Raw genomic sequence first — 18,401 nt, 5'->3', positions numbered from 1 at the left:
TGCAAATTAAAAAGTGTTGTCATTTGTGTATGTGCTTGATGAATGCTTGCTCCAGTATCTTTTGTGTATAGTTTTGCATTTCAAATATTCAACAGTGTTTGGGCCGATGTCCCTGGTTTCCACTAATGACTTGGTCGGGGGTCCCCAGATTCCTATAATGATTCCGTGGGGGTCCCCAGATTCCAATAGTGATAAAGTGGGGGTCCGCAGAAGTGAAAAGGTTGGGAACCACTGCGCTAGCTCATGTACTCACAGGCTCAACTCTAAAAAAGGATAAAATTCAGAGCTCTGTGAATTGCCCACAAGGTGAAATATACCCCTGGCCCTCGTATCCTCCGGCATCTTGTCCCTTCTTATAGGGCTCCTAGAGCATTGAGATTTAGTGACCTAAGTGCTTAGTGGCACAAATAGACCGGAAAAGATGCAGTGCTCGGTGGACAGTAATGATGGCGGGCTACAGATCTGGTTGATATTTCCAGTTGAATTACAGTGTAAATTCACAGTGATGTTTTTCCTTCTTTTTATGAAAGATGCAAGCATATGGGTGATGTTCATGCCAGTCTTCCATTTGAATACACTGTTGAATAAGACACATTAGTTCTTGACTTGTATCTACCAATATGGGGAACACTAAATATACTGCAAGAACATGTTTAAAGTTGATTGCTATCTCCATGTGCCCGAACTAAATCAAGGTGCAATAACACTACTACACCATGAGATCCTAACGTTTGTAGTTTGACGTGTTAAAGAACATTTGAAAAAGGTTAACATTTAAGTATTGCCGCAAAAGGTATGAGATTGAGACTTGTGACCAACACAGACATAATTAAATAGAATGAGTAGCACGTGGTATTATGAGACTCCGAACATGAGGCACAGTGGCATGCAAAATAAATATTGTGACAATGCAGCTAATGAAAGCCTACTTGAAACCGTAAATGTATAAATCAGTCTTGCTACCAATGTAACTTGATATGGGACGAATGCCAATAAACAGTGTTTTTTTTTTCTTTTCTAATGGCTGGTTCATTTATCCTAAAATAAATGTTGTTGGAAAAGGGATCTTGCCAAATACCTTTGCAAAGCATTAATTGTCTAAATTACCATTTTTACAATATATGTATATGTTAAGGGTCAGGCTGGAGATCCTCATGCCAGTTTAATATTTCCTATCAACATTTTGTGCTGAGAAGGGTGTGATATGTTGAGTGCACAACATTAATTAAGGTAGTAAATCTTGAGCCCCTAGCAGCACTTGTTAGAGTCCTTCATATATATGTCCGTAAATAATCCATGTTGCTTGCATATCTCATTTCATCCTCTCAATGTTGTATTCGGCAGGTAATCTGTAGCATGAAATACTGTTAGTAATGGAGTTAAGCATTGGAATAATCAAGTAGTTTTGTTTAGTTTTAGCATTGCATCTACAGTTCAGACAATTGCCTTCACATAAATCATAAACCAACGTCCACTCCAGCTACCTTTTGACTAGCTGAATTCTGTCCAAAACTTCTACTGTGATGTGTCTGCTTTGGCGAAACAGTTCTTATATAGAAGCATGGACTAACTATTACAAGTGTACAATGTTTGATGTAACTTCCACTTTAGCTGCTGTTTTCAGTAAAGATGAAAGCATCTGTATTATATTTTGGGTTACTATTAGGCTGGCCATTTTCCACAAATTGTGTGGGACACTGGTCAAAAACACATTGATCTAGGGACATACTGTAAACAAATTTTATGGAAAACTTCACTGAGGTATTTATTATCGAAACCTGTGCTACACTCCCTTGAAATCATATTGTGACACCTTGCTTTCTGAATTTTTGAAGACAGTTGTGTATTTTTGGTCTCCTGTGCTTTCTGCAGGAAGTGATAATGGACCTATTATCTTACAAACGTATGCTTTGTCTTCTTTCAACAGACTACTGCCACACATGTCACAGTGTCCCAAGTGCCCAGTAACACCAGCTATACTAGATTACCGAGAGGGCTACCTTATTCTGATTTACTCCATGCCCTCTCTGGTACGGAAAGGCAGTGTGTGGAGACCATTGTCTGCATGGGATATGCCTATGAAAATGTTCTGCGAGCCATGCAGAAGCAAGGACAGAATGTAGAAGACGTAAGTAAAAGTACCAGTACATGACATTTAGGTCTCTTTAATACAACACAAAATGGCACAGTGTGCTTTGTATAGTAATAGCAATGTGCATTGCATAGTAATAAAAGATAATAGTGGAATAAAGATGCATATTCCACCAGGATAGGGTTAGTGTCATACAGCATTTCTGCATGGGAGCCCCCCCCCTCATGAGGATACATGAAGATAAAATACCACTTAAAACCCAATTTGCATCCAGTGTTTGCTGGCAAAAAAAAATCTAAAATTAGACTCTTACTGGTGCATTTTCCCTGAAAAGACCATGTCTGCATTCTGAAATGTCTTAAGATGTATTTCTCTATACTTTAGTGAGAAATAGTATTTTTTGCATGAAGCCAACTAAGGTAGCATATTACCTTTTTTCCTCTTCAGGTAATGAGGGCCGAGGCCTTGGCTGACCTCTTAGTTACTCTCTTATAAATTACCAGAGTGCAGTTTCAAAACAAACCCAGGGTATTGGAAGAGTGGTAACTTGGGAGCTGGAAATTGCCATTTGGCATCTCATAGTGTTGTTACCTCTCTACCCTTTTGAAGAAGATGATTCATCTCCAATTTTAATGCTCCTGATCTTTGAGATAATATAGTGGAAGAAACTGTATGTAAAGTGTGAATGCCTTTGAAGTATATCCGCCTGGAGTGTTGAATGTAGTTACTAGGAAGGAAGCTCTGCATTGCTTTTTAAACAATGAAATCTTGCAAGCTGTTCTGAGAAGTGGGGTAACTGCCAGGGTTACTAATGGCATCCTAGTGAACCTCCTAAAATCCATTCTTCGTAACCAAATTGTAACCTAAAGCAGTAAGCTTCCTATTTGGCCTCATCTACTTCTCCACTGCAAAGCAGGGTTCTAAATAGGCTTTCAGGGTCACTTAAACATATCCCTTTTGGGCACAGAAGCTGTCCCGCTCTGAATGCTTGATTTCTGAGCCTACACATCTGAAAGCCAGCCAACTCGCCAAACCCTCAGGCCTACCTGACGCTACAAACACCCTTAGGGTTATGTTTATGATCACTTTTGGTGTGCTACTGCTTTTAGTAACACTTTTGATGGAACACATTTTTCGTTCTTACTAATATAACAAAATCATTTTTTAACAATGTCATTTTTTATGTTTTTTTTTTTTTTTTTTTTTTTCCCTCATGATCTTTGATCCCTTGAAGTTTCCTGGATGCATTCTTTAACATTTAACTTGTTTACAAAGCTCTGTGTTCACTTGACTTTAAATATAGCCTGCTAAAGGGTTATACACTACACATGCACACACGACTCCAGTGGTTAGGCTATTGTGTGTCACACTTTCCCAGCTATTCATGCTTTTGATCTATCACGCTTTCCACGAAGAGAATTTGGCAATTATTTGGTCGATCTGTATGCCAGAGCTTTTTTCTAAACTGTCTTGAAATGCCATGTTTCTTGGTATATCATGGTTTATAAAATAATTTGACTATGAAGAATGTTTTAATGTTTAGTCCGTTTTGTATATCTACGGCATGATTTGGGTTATGACCTTATAATCCTTTTTAACTACAAGATCTTTAGACTACCATTTTTAATTATGTTTGCAAATGCTGTATTTCTTGTCCAGTTCGCTGTGCTGTATTTGACTTTATTGTGAAATTGATTGGCGTTTTTAAACTGTTTCCTGTCACACCCATTCTCCTTTTATTTCATTTCTTGATTGCTTTAAAAAAAAAAAAAACACTTTCATTGATTTAATAAAGTGAATATTAAACTAGTTGAATTTATTTCACTATACAAAAATGTCAACAGCTAGCTAGCATACATAAAAATGGATGTCTGTGCACAAACCAGCATCTTTACACCCATTCTTCTCAAATGACAGAAGATTTGGTAATCATTTCACCTTAAATCTAGCAGTCCGAACTCAATGCTGTGAAATTTTGTGAAGAATAATTTTAATAACTAAACTTGGTAAATGAGTTTACGTGTACAAAGATTAACTGGCTTATGGTTATATGTTTTAAATAGGATTTAGTATTCGTAAGTGAACAAAAGTCTGAATGACTTTGAAAAACATGTTGCTTTTGGGCAACTGATTACTTGTGTATTACACTTAACATTTTTTTAACCTCGTGTATGTGAAACTTGGGCTTGTAGAAAAAAGTTGTTTAAAAATGTTTTATTAGTCAGAGGAAACCATACTTGCCTTCCATCATGCCACCGCTCTTCAAAGGCTTACAGTGATCATTTCATAAGGGGAATTTACTGTCCTTATCCCCTTTATCTGTCTTCATTTAGAGTGATAGTTGAAACGGAAGTACTTTTATAGTACAGTGTTATAAATACCACTAGCATCTTTTGATTAAGATAACTACCAAAGCAGCTTAAAGCTTTTTAGGTTGTAAAAACACCTTTTGAAGACTGATCCATAACATGAGATTTAGGAGCCACATGGCATTGACCTGTCAATCCACAAAAATGGCTGGTTGGGTGGTTCTTGTTTTTGGGCTTTTGACATTCAGCCAGTTTCGTATGTCTGTGGCATAATTTGTATTTTAATCTAATAATCATTATTTAACTGCAAGGTTTTATAGTCTACCTATACCAATTATGTTTGAAAACGCTACATTACTTGTCGAGTTCACTGTGCCATATTTGACTTTGTTTTCAAATTGTGATTGACGTTTACACCATTTCTTGTCTGCATCCATTTTCCTTTTATCTTGCTATTGCTTGAATATACTTTAAAAAACGAAACAAAAAAAGAATAAATAGTATCACTATTCAAGTCATCAAATTTATTTTAGTATACAAAAATGTCAACAGATGCTCATAAAAATGACTGACTGCACAAACATGCATCTTTACACTGATTCTTCTGAAACAGCAGAAGCTTTGATAATCTGTGAATAGCTCACATTTTCCTCACATTTCTGTGATGGAAACTTCAGAAATCTATGGAAATCCACAAAATTCCTACCACCCAACATTGCCCCACTTGTGTCGATAAAAATGCTGCGCCACTTGTGCAGCTGGGGCTAGCACCCTTGGCAGGAACGGATCAGACCAAGGACTGTGGAAGCCCTTGTATGGCGACTCTAGTTGGCCTCGGTTGGATCTGCTCAGCCATTGGCACAAGGCCCAACCACACAAGTGGCGCAGCAGTTTTATCGGCACAAGTGGGGAAATGCTGGGACTTTTGTGGCTTCCTGCAAATCCCAGAAGATTCAATCACAGAAATGTGAGAAAACTGTGTGTTTTTAGTCAACATTTAAGGTTTGCAGGGCATTGTGGGTAAGACAATGTTGAGATGTGGGCAGAGCACACTACCCTTGACTCCCCCAGATGTCTAGCTTTCAGAACTATCTGGATCTGGTAGGTTTTTACAATGATACTGGGCGATAGCCCAAACTGTCCTGCCCAATTTGTAAAATTAACACCCAAAAGAATCACATGTCCTCTTTCTTGCTATTGGGATGAGAAGCTTTAGTCCGCAGAGGAGCAGAAAGATTTTTGAGGTTTAGGGGTGAGGGTGGGGCCTGAGTTTTGGCTTGGGAAGACCCACCCCATTATTTTATTAAAAATAATTCCTGCCACCATACAGTGGGATTTCTGCCCCTCCTGGGGGGGAGGGGTAGAAAGACTGTTTTCACTGTTTGAGGGTGTGGGGCATGGGCAGGCCCATGGTAAGCAGCCCTCACATCTACAATGAAATAAAAAAAGTAATCCCTGGTATCTAGTGAGCTTTCTGACGACCCCAGCCCCCCACCTTCGGGGAGGCAGATGGGGTAATTACCCCCAGCTATTCGAAACACCCCCTCTCCCCCTACCCCCAAAAGGGGATAGAAAGACTGTTTACCTTTTATTGAGGGGATGGGGCATGGTCAAGCCCATGCTGGGAAGCCTTCACCCCTTCAATTAAAACCAAAAATTAATCCCTGGTGTATGGTGGGCATTCTTTCCCCTCAGAACCCCACTCCCTTGTTGGGGGACGGGGTAGTTGCCTCTAACTGCTGTCTGGGGGGCAGAAAGACTGTCTCTCCATTTTTATTTGGATGGGGACATCTGCCATGCTGGGCAGCCCCCACCCCTACAATTAAAAAAATAATAATAAATTAATCCCTGGTATCTAGTGGGCTTTCTGGCCACCACGGGTGAGGGGGGGGCAGAAGGGCTAGTTGCCCCCATGTGCCATACCCCCTGACCCAGGAAATAAATAATACTCCCTGGTGCCTAGTGGGCATTCTGCCCCCCTCCCAATGCAAATGGGGGTAATTGCCCCCATCTGCCTCTGTGGGGGCAGAAAGACTGGTTCCCCATTTTAGTTAAGCACCCTCTTTTTGACATGGTTACCCTTTTTGCCTGCTGTCAGTATGCTTAGACTGTTTCCACTGGGATCCTGCTAGCCTGGACACCAGTGATTGTGCTCTCTCCCTCTAAATTTGGTTGCTTAGGACATTGCACACCCCAGAATTGGCACACTGGTTCCCCCATATAAGTCCCTAGTATATGGTACCTAGCTACCCAGGGCGTTGGGGCACCAGGGTCTCCCGGTGAGCTGCAGCATATATTATGCCACCCATGGGAGCGCATGCAAAATGTGTCTGCAGGCCTACCATTGCAGCCTGTGTGAAAAGGTGCATGCACCCTTTCACCACAGGTCACTGCACCAGGTCACTGTAAGTCATTCCTATGATAGGTCCTCCTAGTCCAGAGGGCAGGGTACAGGTACCTGTGTGTGAGGGCACCCCTGCATGAGCAGAGTTCCCCCTACGAACTCCAGCTCCATTGCACCGGACTTCGTAAGTGCGGGGAAGCCATTTTACCTGTGTACTGGACACAGGTCACTATCTGTCTCCAGCTACCTAATGGTAACTATAACCCTGGGCTTGTTTGGTATCAAATATGTCGGAATCATATTCCAATACTGTTGCCAGTATTAGTTGTATGATTCCATGCACTTTTGGGGCACCTTAGAGGACCCCCAGTATTGCTCCTACCAGTCTTCTGGTGTTTTCTGGGCAGCCCGTGCTGCTGCCACCCCACAGACGGGATTCTTCCCTCCTGCTGTTTGACCAGCACAAGCAGGGGAGGACAGAACAAATGATTTCCTGTGGGAGAGGGAGGCAACATCCTCTCCCCTTGGAAATAGGTGTTACATAGTTTGGGGTAGCCTCCCCAAGCCACCGGTATGCTTGAAGGGCACATTTGGTGCCCTCCTTACATAAACTGATTTGCACCAGTCCAGGGCCCTCCGGTGTCTGCTCTGGGGCAAAACTGGACAAAGGAAAGGGGAGTGACCACTCCCTTATTCATCACCACCCCAAGGGTGCCCAGAGCTCCTACAGGAGGCCACTTGATTATGCCATCTTGAATCCAAGATGGGCAGAGGCCCCTGGGAGCATCTGAGTGGCCAGGACAGGTAGGTGGCATCACAGCCCCTCCTAATAGGTGGTCACCTTGCAGGTGACCAAGTCCCCTTCCTGGGCTATTTAGGGTCTCCATCTTGGGTGGGTCCTCTGATTCGACATGTAGGATTTCAACAGGACTCCTCTGCATCATTTACTTTATCTTCTGGCCACTGGAATCTTCAGGAACCAACAATCTGCAACTTCAGAAATGACTTTGCTTTGCAGCATTGTTTCTCCAGCTCCTTCCATCAGCTGCAACATTTCCTGGGCTGTGCATCCTCTGAGGTTGACGACACTCAAGCGTGCACCAAGAAGTAAGAAGGAATCTCCCTTAGAGTGAAAGAGTTGCTCCCCTGCATCTGCAGGCACCAACCTCAACGACGACCGGCTACATGCATCTGCTCTCCTCTGGAACTGCGCGAATCCTGCATCACAGGTGGTGGTCTGAAGTGGTCCCCTTGGTCCTCTCTACCAGCTGTCCAACTTGAGAGACTGTAAGCCCTTGCCTGTCTGTGCAGGACAGTACATCTGTGCACCGCGGCTCTTGCAGCTAGCAAGGCTTGTTTGCTCCTGCTTCGTGTAGCCCCGGCCCCCAGCACTTATTCCTGCCAAGCACAGTCTCCTCTCTGCTCCTCCAGCGACATGGGACTCCCCTTCAGGTGTGCTGAGTGGGCCTTACTTAGACTTGCTGTGCCTGCTGCCAGTGGGTTGCCTGTGTGGGGGCTGCATCCTCTTCTGGTGACTCTGCTAATTGCTGAGGGTCACCCTGGACTCCCCTCCTTGAGTTGAGTCCCCTGGTCCTTGCTGGTCTTCTTCAGCCTTGCAACTCGTATTCTTTTGCATTTATTAAGGCTTGTTGGTGGTCTTCCTGCACCACTGACCCACTGCAACCGTACAGCCGACATGGGACATCACTTGCATCACTTCAGGGACTCCTCCTCAGCTCCTGTGCTGCACATCTAGTCTTCTTTGTCCCCCATCGACCTCGTCATGCATCCACAGAAGGGCTGGGTAGTGGATCCCACCAGAAACTGACACTCCATCACGAACTGGACTTGGTCCTCTTCCTTTTCAGGTCCTCTTCTGCCAGAATTCACCTTTGGGTTCTCCCAGTCTTGTTTGGTTCTTGCACAATCCTTTTCCTAAGCCCTCCTGTTGGTTTAGGGGGAAAAAAGGTACTTACCTCTGCTCTCCTGATTGCTGGAGGTCATTCTGGTATTCACGTCTTCGGGTTCCTAGTTCCTTCAGCTCCCTTCTAATGATTCCACATTCTTTGGTGGAGAACTGAATCTCCCATTCCCCTTAGTATATGGTTTGGTCCTCCCCTGGGGCTTACACTGTTTACTAATACTTTTGCTAATGCTTGTTGCTTTTATGCTCTTTACTGATTGCTAATGTGTATAGAATAGTGTGCTTACCTACCTCCAGTTGGGGGAACTGCCTATTAGTATTCTAGTATTTGTGTTACCCTAATAAAGTACCTTTATTTTTGTAACCCTGCGTGATAGGTTGCTGTGTGACTATAGTGCTATTGCATAAGCTTTGTATCTCTCCTAGATAAGTCTTGGCTGCTCATCCACAGCTACCTCTAGAGAGCCCTGGCTTCCTAGACACTGCTTACACTTCACTAATAGAGGACACCTGGAACTGGTATAAGGTGATAACACCATAGGTGCTCACCACACACCAGGCCAGCTTCCTTCACCAACTTTTATGGGGGTGAGGGTATAGCCATGCCCATGCTGGGCAGCCTCCACCTCTACTTGTTTCCTTGGCCGTGACCATTGGGGGGTAGGGTGGACACAGAGCCTGGCCACAGTTATTATTATTTATGGTAATACTGTATTAATTTACATTTAAAAAAAATAAAAAAATAAAAGTGACGTTCTATTTAGGATTTGTATTTAGTCTTTACATAACATTAAAAAGCAAAAAAGGTCAAAGGGATGCTATAGTTGGGCAAAAATGTCAGTTAAAACATACCATTTTAAACAAACAAAACCATTGAAATTCACCAGTTCTACTTCTGCCCTAAAGTAACTATAACTCACACAGTCACCATGCAATAATTACTTCCCATATTTCATCACTCATGACGTGGTCTATGACATCATTGATGACGTCACTGCAGCATCTGAAATGACTTCATTACTGACAAGATAGTATATTGCAAGGTCACAAGTTATAGTTGCTTCAGATAACTAGAACTGGTGAATTCCAGTGGTATGGTACATTTAAAATGATATAACGTATGTTTATTTTATATATATTATTTATAGGTATATTTTATAATTCGTTTTGTCCCACAAACGTCAGCATGGACTCATGTGTGCTCTCGTAGAGCCCTTTCCGACCAAATAGTCTCTGCACTGGCTCTTGTGGGACTAGGTCCTGTAGTTCGGGCTGGACTGTTCCCATGGGGAACATGGTCAAGACTGATTTGCGTGTGGCTGGGTCCAAACTGGGGTGGCATGGTGAGCAAAAGAGCTGATGGATTAAAACCAGATCTGTGACTGGGGTGAATGTTTGATTGGTTCTGCATTCCATCCATTTGTGTTTATTTGCTTTTGTCGCCATAAGTGCTCCGGGTATGCCCCGACGAGGGTCTCGGGCTCACTATGCACTGGATTCAAGCTAGCCTGGTTGATGAAGGGTGATACCCTGTAACCTGTCCCAGGATGCTTGTTTCCGGTCCAGGGAGGACCTGGCTTGGCAGTTCGGGCTGGACTGTTCACATGGGGAACAAGGTTTCGCATGTGGCTGGGTCCAAAGTGGGGTGGCATGGTGAGAAAAAGAATTGATGGATTAAACCCAGATCTGTGACTGGGAGTGAATGATTGGTTCTGTATTCAGTCTATCATTTGTGTTTGTTTGCTTTTGTTGCCAGAAGCACCCCAGTCCAGCGGTACTGAGACGGATGACAGAGAAAAAACCCTCTTGGCAAATCAGATCAATTATTTTTTTTGTTTTATTTGCAGTCCTGCTGAACCAACCATCCAGATATCTCTATTTTTAAACTTATTTTCTCCAAAATGGCCGAGTAAATTTACATAAAATCATGAAAAGCATGCTTTCTTGGTAAAAATCTTTTTTTTTTTTTTTTGCCTAATTTGGCGTCATTCTCTTCCACTGTTTTTTCTGCATTATCTATGGAAAATGCATTTTGGGGAATGGGTCTTCCATTTTGGGATGATCTGCTTGACCGATTACCATGAAACTTTCCAGTAAGGAGCTGAGGTGGATGAACTTTTTGTGGAATGTTTAGTGAAGATTGATCTTATTGCGCCACAGGTATTAGCGAGAAAAAATATATAATCTAGCATGCATGACTGTAGATACACATGCTTTGCTCATCTGGTATTGAGTTCAGATGTTTGCAAGTTGGTTTTATTCAAAGAAGGTACGAGATGCAGTGTGACTCTCTATGTTCATTGCGAATGGGCACTTTCTCCATTTTTAAATTGAGGTTTTTTTTCTGCCATCTGTCAGGACATATGCTGAGAAGGCTTAGAGTTTCAATGTGTTTCTTTCATACCTGTCAGCTTCTTTCAGTGTCTCTTACCTCGGACTGCCTTATTGTACGTTTCTGTGGAGGGGTCATCACATTGTGGGAAAGTTGTTGTCGTCTAGCAGCATCTGGGCCTAGCCAGTGCCTAAGACACTTCCATACGCTTAGTTTTGTCCGAGAATGCATATGGGTGATGGAATGAATACAGTTTCATTATTTTCCTCAATGCCACACTTAATACCTGTGGGTACACCAGAAAGAGGTTTGTAACTTCTGCCTCACTCTTGACCAAGAGGATGCTAACTACCCTTCATTCATAGCATTCTAGGAGATGAAAATCCTCCATTACCGATTGGAACGTCTTGCTGCTCACCATGCAGCAGCAAGACCTCTCCTGGGAAGAGGACCTCTTCTGGGCCCAGCAGGAGGAAGAAGCTGATCCCTTGGGGTTCTCCCTCACTCAGTGCTTTCTCAGTCCAAGGCCACTTACTGTATCCCACAAGATAACCCCAACCTGGGTTACTACCCTATCAGGGTTTCCCCCCAGACACCATATCTGCCTACCACAAGATAATTCAGCATGCAGCCATGTACCACAATGGAGATAGGAATGTGGTACAAGAGAAGGATGGCTTTCTCATGGAGGCAATCTCCAAATCAGACTAATCACTCTACTTGCTCCCCCATGCTAAATGAGATGTTAACATCTGCCCCACAAAATTGTAAAGACACTTTAGACCAGGGTCAGTACCCCATGGGTAGAAAACAAGTTTAGAACCTCCCCCATCGACCCCATTTGCAATAAAGGACAGGTCCCACCATATTCCTTAATATTACAAACAGCATGCAAACTCCCCACCCCCTTTCCCCAGGTGAGGAAAGGAACACAAAAGGATAGATGCAACAGGCAAGAAGGATAGTAGTAGTAGTAGTAGTAGTAGCGGCTACCCACCGGAGAACAGACAATTTAATTACTCTCCTATCCTGTTATGATAGGGCTCAGTGGGAGGAGATGAAGGAACTGCTCGAACATCTCCCAAAGCAGTATCTAAACAAATGGGATGAAATTGTGTTGCAGGGCAAGATCATCTCTATTGCCAACATATGTTGTGCGTTGGATGCTGCTGACACAGCTTTCAGGGTGCTAAACACGAGGAACAATAGGTCAACCACCTGTTAAACGGGAAACATCTCTTTGGCCCACAGGTTGATGAGATGCTAAAACAAAATGGAAAAATGATACAAATACTCCAAAATGTATTACCAATTTACAGGGCACAGGTTTCAGAGGTTCCTTTTACAGGCAGTAAATTAGGGAAGGGACAAAATCCACTTCCTCGGACCAGGCCCGTTCCTACCAATGGCAACAGCAAGCTTACCACCATTAGGCCAGTGGGGGAAATGATGGTAGGTAGCTCAACAGAAGCCTCTCAGTGCTCCAGCCCACTGGATGAAATGCCCGGCGGAATAAAAGGTCTGCCTGACCCTTCTCAACCTGAGACTTCTCTACTGGTACATCATCTCCAGTATATTGCCCTATGACAACGCTCCAGAAGGTGATTTCCCCTCCAACAAGGGAATTTAATGGCACTAAATGTCAATGCCTTCTTTCATATTCCTGTTCACTGTGCCCACCTGAACGATCTGTGTTTTATTGACAAAGTGGGAAGGAGCACACTGCCTCTCATCCCAGCACAGTTTACACCACTGCATCCTGGTAAATTCAGTATGCTTACTTCAGTCTTTACTGTAGTTTTTCCACCAAAGTTGGTGCAGGTAGTGCTGTTATCTCTAGACATCTGTTTCTGGTTTTAACCCTTTATCTGTAGAGAGCAGAAGTAGCAGAGAGCAGAGAAAAGTCATCTGGGGTTACTGGTATGCTGCCCAAGTCTTCACAGGTCACAGTACTGCTCCACAGGCACACAGGTGCATACCAGGTGAGCTTGTCAGCTCATTGGCTCAAGGAAGCCTTTTAAACACAAGGGGGAGGGAGAACACTGCTTTTCATCCCAGCACAGTTCACCCCATCTCATCACATGAAGTATGCTGTAGTTTTTCACCAAAGTTGGTGCAGGTCTTGCTGTTATCTCCAGACATGTGTTTCTGGGTTTAGCCCTTCATCAGTAGAGAGCAGAAGTAGCAGAGTTGGGGTTGCTGGCATGCTGCCAGAGTCTGCACAGTTCACAGTATCACTCCACAGGTGCATCTCTGTGTTTTATGGTAAGAGGTCATCAGTACCAATTTAGAATCCTCCTTTTTAGGGTTATCACAGCCCTAAGAGAGTTGGCGAAGGGTCTGCCAGTTGTGGATGCACATATTTGGTGCAAGGACACTCGCATTCTGTGCCATACCTTAATGATTGGCTGATCACAAGCAGCAGCAGGTCCCAGTGCCTCATTCAAACACACAAAGAACACTGTCCTTGTTTTATTAATTTGGTATCACCACAAATGCTACCAAATCCTACCTCCAGGGCTCCCAGCCTTTTCCAAGCTCCATACTGAACACTCACCGCCAAAGCGCACCCTAATGACCAAAGTGTCTTTGCCTTTCATCCAGACTGTCTTCCATCATTAGGCACAATCATGTGCCGTCTGGGAATGATGGTATCTTGCATCGCAATAGTCCCTTTTGTAAGGCTGCACACAAGGCCTTTGCAGGAGTCTCTGGCAGTCCACTGGTTACAAGTTCATGGTCAATGGGTCGATCTAGTGTGGATTCAGGCCAAGTTGCCCCACTCTCTGCAGTGTTGGTCAACCATGAACATGGTGCAAGGCAGGTCCCAGTTCCACATATGACTTACCACAGATGCCTCTCTCAGATTGCGGTGTCCACTTAACTCACCGTGCAGTCCGAGAGTAGCCCTGTCAGTACCAGAGGTCACCGCAGCAACTTCTTGGCTATACAACTGACCCTCAAAGCCTTTCACCAAGTAATTCAAGGGAAAGTAGTCTAATCAAAACAGACAACATAACTGCATTGTTCTTCATACAGAAGCAGGCAGGCACACATTCAGCTCAGGTCTCTTAATTACCATCGAGCATGTGGCATTGGGCGATCATTGGGTCGCAGCTTACATGCAAAACAGAGTGCATTGTGTTTTTATTCAGGATGCTAGTGGTCCACGCATTTTTGGAGAGACTAAAAGAGTAATTCCCCTCCTCTTGACCCCTAGCACCTGTCTGGAATTTTAACATAGTTCTAACCAGACATATGTGCCTACCAATGGACCATTTGCACCCATGCCCTCCAATTCCTTTTGTGGAAAATAGCCTTCCTAGTTGCCATTAGTGAGCTGAAAGCCAATACCATATAAAAACCCTTTATACAAGTACACAAGGATAGGGTAATTCTCAGAACCAACCACAAACTCCTTCCTAAGACAGTATTACCTTGCTATCTCTGTCAAACAATAGAACTACCAGTGCTTTTCTCACAGACTGTGTCAGTAGCAGAAAGAGCATTCTATACTAAAGATGACAAAATATCCCTTATGTACTACCGAAACCGGACCAAGCCATTCCGCAAATCAGAATAAATTTTTGTCTCATCTGCTAAACCTCACAAGTGGCAAGCCATTTCTAAAGCCTGCATAGACAGGTGGACTGTCAAATGTATTCAGACTTGTTACATCAAAGCCAAAACGGTACTTTAGGCTCCCCATAGGGACAACTATTGCCTTAGCTGGTATTTGCAAAGCAGCCACATGTTCATACCTTATAAACGTTGACTAAACATTCATTGTGGCTATGTTGACTTGGAAACGAGCTTTAGTTGTCCGAGCAGTATTACGAAAGTTATTCCACACATCTGCATCATCTCCTTTACTGTCTGTGCTAAGCATGTGGATCTATAGCCACACATGCTGTGAACAGAAAATGCTACTTATCCTGAAACATAATAGCGTGTAGTGCTTTAGATTCACATTCACCCACCCTCCCCTCCAGCAGTGGCTGCAGTTCATAGCTGCAAGTTTTCAGATTGCTTATCTGTAACATTTTCATAATTTCAGTGTAAATAGGAGTGACATTTCAATGACTGAGTGACACTTTCTCACGAGCAAAAGTCAAGCAATGAAGACGAGGGAAACATATTAGGGGTTACTAGAAGCTTTGCGCACTAAACCTATAATAATGTTCAATGTGTTTTTTATTCAGATACACAAAACCACGATATGATCACCCTCGGGTCTCCAAGAGGGACAAAATAAGGAAGGTGAAACAAAACATTTGCATAAAGCAGAGCCTAAACCAGGTATATAAGGTAGAACTCAAAAACATAGCTCACTGTGCTCCTAAATATCTTGGAGCTGTAAAAAGTATTAATTCAGAACTAATTATTCACAAAAATGTTACTCTAAATGATGTACAGAGCTGCCAAGTTTTTACTTTGTGCGTGGGGGATAATTCCATACTTGCACTATGCCTGCAGTACCTTATGGACGATGCTCTGAGAGACTATCATGAGTGTAATAACGCTTCTGTGTCCGCCAGAAATTACTTTTTTTATTTTTATTTTTTTTTAATTTTTTTTAAAGGCAATAGTGTTGAAATGACCTTAAAATAGTCGCAACATTCCTGATGTACAAAGGGATGAGATGGAACACATCCTTTGAAAATAGTTAATAGTCCTAATTCATAACCTGTGTGAAGTTTTGGGTACTGTGGCCCAGTATGTATGCTTAAACTGCCCACACTCCCTCACACTCCAGCGATCGCCCTTCACTCTTCCCCATCCTAATCGAGCCCTAAATCCTAACCCCTTCACTCTCCTCCATTTTCTCCCTCTTTTCTTTTACCCACTCCTCCTTTCTTTCATCTCGCCCTCACCTGCTCTTCTTTCCTTCACCTTTTCTGTCTTTTCTCTCTACCTGTCCACCAATCTTCCTTTTTGTATCCTGACTACCTTTACACCGCTCACCCTTCTCCATTTGCCTCTACTTCTCCCTCTTGAGCCCTTATTCCTTTTCTCTCTTGAGTCACGTCCCCTCTTTCCCACCCACCCCCAGGGTCAGACTAGCCGCAGGGCAATCGGACCGTGCCAGGCGGGCTGGTCTGACATGTCCCTGCTTAGGCTGTTTTTAGATTGAGCATAGCAGCGCGCAAGCACTGCTTTTCCGATGTGTTGGTATCTATGTGAGCTTTTAACCACATTCACCTCACGCCCCTCACTTTCACCCGTTCGTGGGCTTGCCTTTCAAAAATCCTTTGATATCATTAGTAAATGCATTACGTTTGTCTCTCCTTGGGGCGGTTTTGTTACTGCCTTGGGGATCGACCCTGTTACATGGATATTTGCACGTTTGCCGCGATGACTGCGCGCGAACTTATTTTTCCTCTAGTATCTTTCCTTCACGCACATGGCAGCTGTGGCTCTTTGAATTGACTTGCTTATGTCAACTCTTTTACTTTTCATTTGCAATTTCTGTGGCAAGAAAAGTCCATTTAGGAATTTACAACACTAACAGCTCTAACTCGAGCAAACGCGAGACCCATTGTATTGCAAACGCTTGTTTTTGTTTATTTGAAGGCCTGTTTATGGTCTGCTCAGCCCGGTTTTGCTGTTAATTTCCCTGATATTAAAATACACATTGCCAGCAGCAAGTTGAAACTCATGTAGGCTTCATTTCATCCTCCTTTGTTTTCTCTCTGTTATCCCGCTACTTGTAAACCTAGTTCGTATTATTTGAAGCAGCACTGACCAGAGAGCATTTTGTGAGCCAAACTTTAGGTTTTGAAAACCATGTCTGGAAAGTGTGAGGAAATAGATGTTTAACAGACCAGTTAAATGGTGGAGTGCTGTGTGCTCAGACACCACTTGACACACAGCAACACCACTCTTCTGCCTTCCCTTCTGTGAGTTTGTCCCTGCATTGAGCAGCTTTCCGGAGGTCTCGGCAGAGAAGGCCAAATGTTCTGTGGCGGACGACAGGAAACATCACACATGCACAGCTTAAATCAAGCTTGGAATTCCAGATCCAAACTCCCTCTGAACTCCTGCATGGGGCTTGTGGACTGTCCAATTCTGATGATGTGGATGCACTCTAGTTAGCCATCAAAAACTGCAGGGGTTGCAGTAACGGCTCTCACAAGCAACTCCCATGAAATGGGGCGTTAGTGCCATGGACCACAAGCAAGCAGCTGACGTAAAAAAATGCAGGAAGCTGCAATAGTTGCGCAGTAGGTAAAGTGCTAGTCCTGTGAAGCGGGGCGACCTAAGCACCCAACTAAGAATTTCAGCAGGGGCGCGGTGCCAAGTACGTGCACAGCTCGGAATAGCTACTCCATTGGCTGCCTCTGACATGGGGAAATCGGAACAAAGTAAAACAGCAAGAGGCTGCAGTCTGAGACGCCGACAACACTGGTCAACTGAAATAGCTGATTTGCATGAGCATTCGGGGCCTTCTGGCAATGCAAGCAAATTCCCAGAATGCGTTAGTCTAACCCCTGATGAGCGACGCTTGACAGGGCTGGCAATGCTGCAGATTTCTTTACTGTAACTGCCTGCATTAAACGTTTTGCAGATGTGCCATGTTCTTTTCCTCACACTTCATACACCCTCACATATGCTGGTTGGAAAACAATCTAACATGGAATCAGTACCCTTGCTTAATGTATATAGAAAGGAGTCAGACTGTATCTCGTGACTCTAGAATCTTCTTTGAGCAAAACAAACTTGCGGACACCCGAGTCCAAGACTAGATGGCAGGACATTACTATGCATGTGAATCTAGAGCACTTCACGCTAGCAAGTAGATTAGATGCTTACAGGGTTAGTAGCATTGTCCATCTATATGTATTTTAACGCAAGGCCTTGGTGAGCTTTTTTTCTTGTTTCTGATTCTACTTATTACAGTGGTAGCTGAATTTACTTTGTAAATACACGTACTTGATATTGTAAAAATTGGTTTGCTTATTTAAACAAATCAATTAAAATATATTTAACAAAAAAAGGACACTGAGAAGTTAGAAAGCCTGCATGAAAAGGTGACAATGTCCTGTGCTGCCTGTAAGTGTGAATATAGAAAAAACATCCAGATATTTTTAGCCCGACAGTACAGAACATTAAAGCAGTGAATCTATGAACAGTACTAGGGTTGGAGGACTAATTTGCTTTAATTGTAAGTGCTTTCTTTTGGTGAGACGCAGGTAAATAAATAGGCTGATGAGATTGTAAACTATAGCAGTGAGAAGCATGTTTTACCTATAGTATGTAGTCTGTTCCTTGGTTGTAGCATTCCCCCCCCCCCCCCCCCCAAAGTTACTATTCGAGTCAAGAAAAAAAAAACATGTGCCATCACAGCGAGTTCGGTTTACATACAAGATATTGCTTTAATAGAAAGCCGGATGTAATTA

General features: G+C 43.3%; 1 protein-coding gene across 2 annotated transcripts in view; it reads left to right on the top strand.

The window, feature by feature from the left end:
* UBAP1 (ubiquitin associated protein 1) overlaps positions 1-18,401 on the top strand; it is a 100,441-nt gene that overhangs the window by 63,875 nt on the left and 18,165 nt on the right. For both annotated transcript variants that reach the window (XM_069216477.1, XM_069216558.1), the window contains one exon: positions 1,928-2,128. In XM_069216477.1, coding sequence (XP_069072578.1) covers positions 1,928-2,128 — 201 coding nt within the window. The remainder of the gene's footprint in view (positions 1-1,927; positions 2,129-18,401) is intronic.

The sequence above is a fragment of the Pleurodeles waltl genome, chromosome 1_1 (genome assembly GCF_031143425.1).
Source record: "Pleurodeles waltl isolate 20211129_DDA chromosome 1_1, aPleWal1.hap1.20221129, whole genome shotgun sequence".
Lineage (NCBI taxonomy): Eukaryota > Metazoa > Chordata > Amphibia > Caudata > Salamandridae > Pleurodeles > Pleurodeles waltl.
This window is presented reverse-complemented; position numbering and strand designations above follow the sequence as displayed.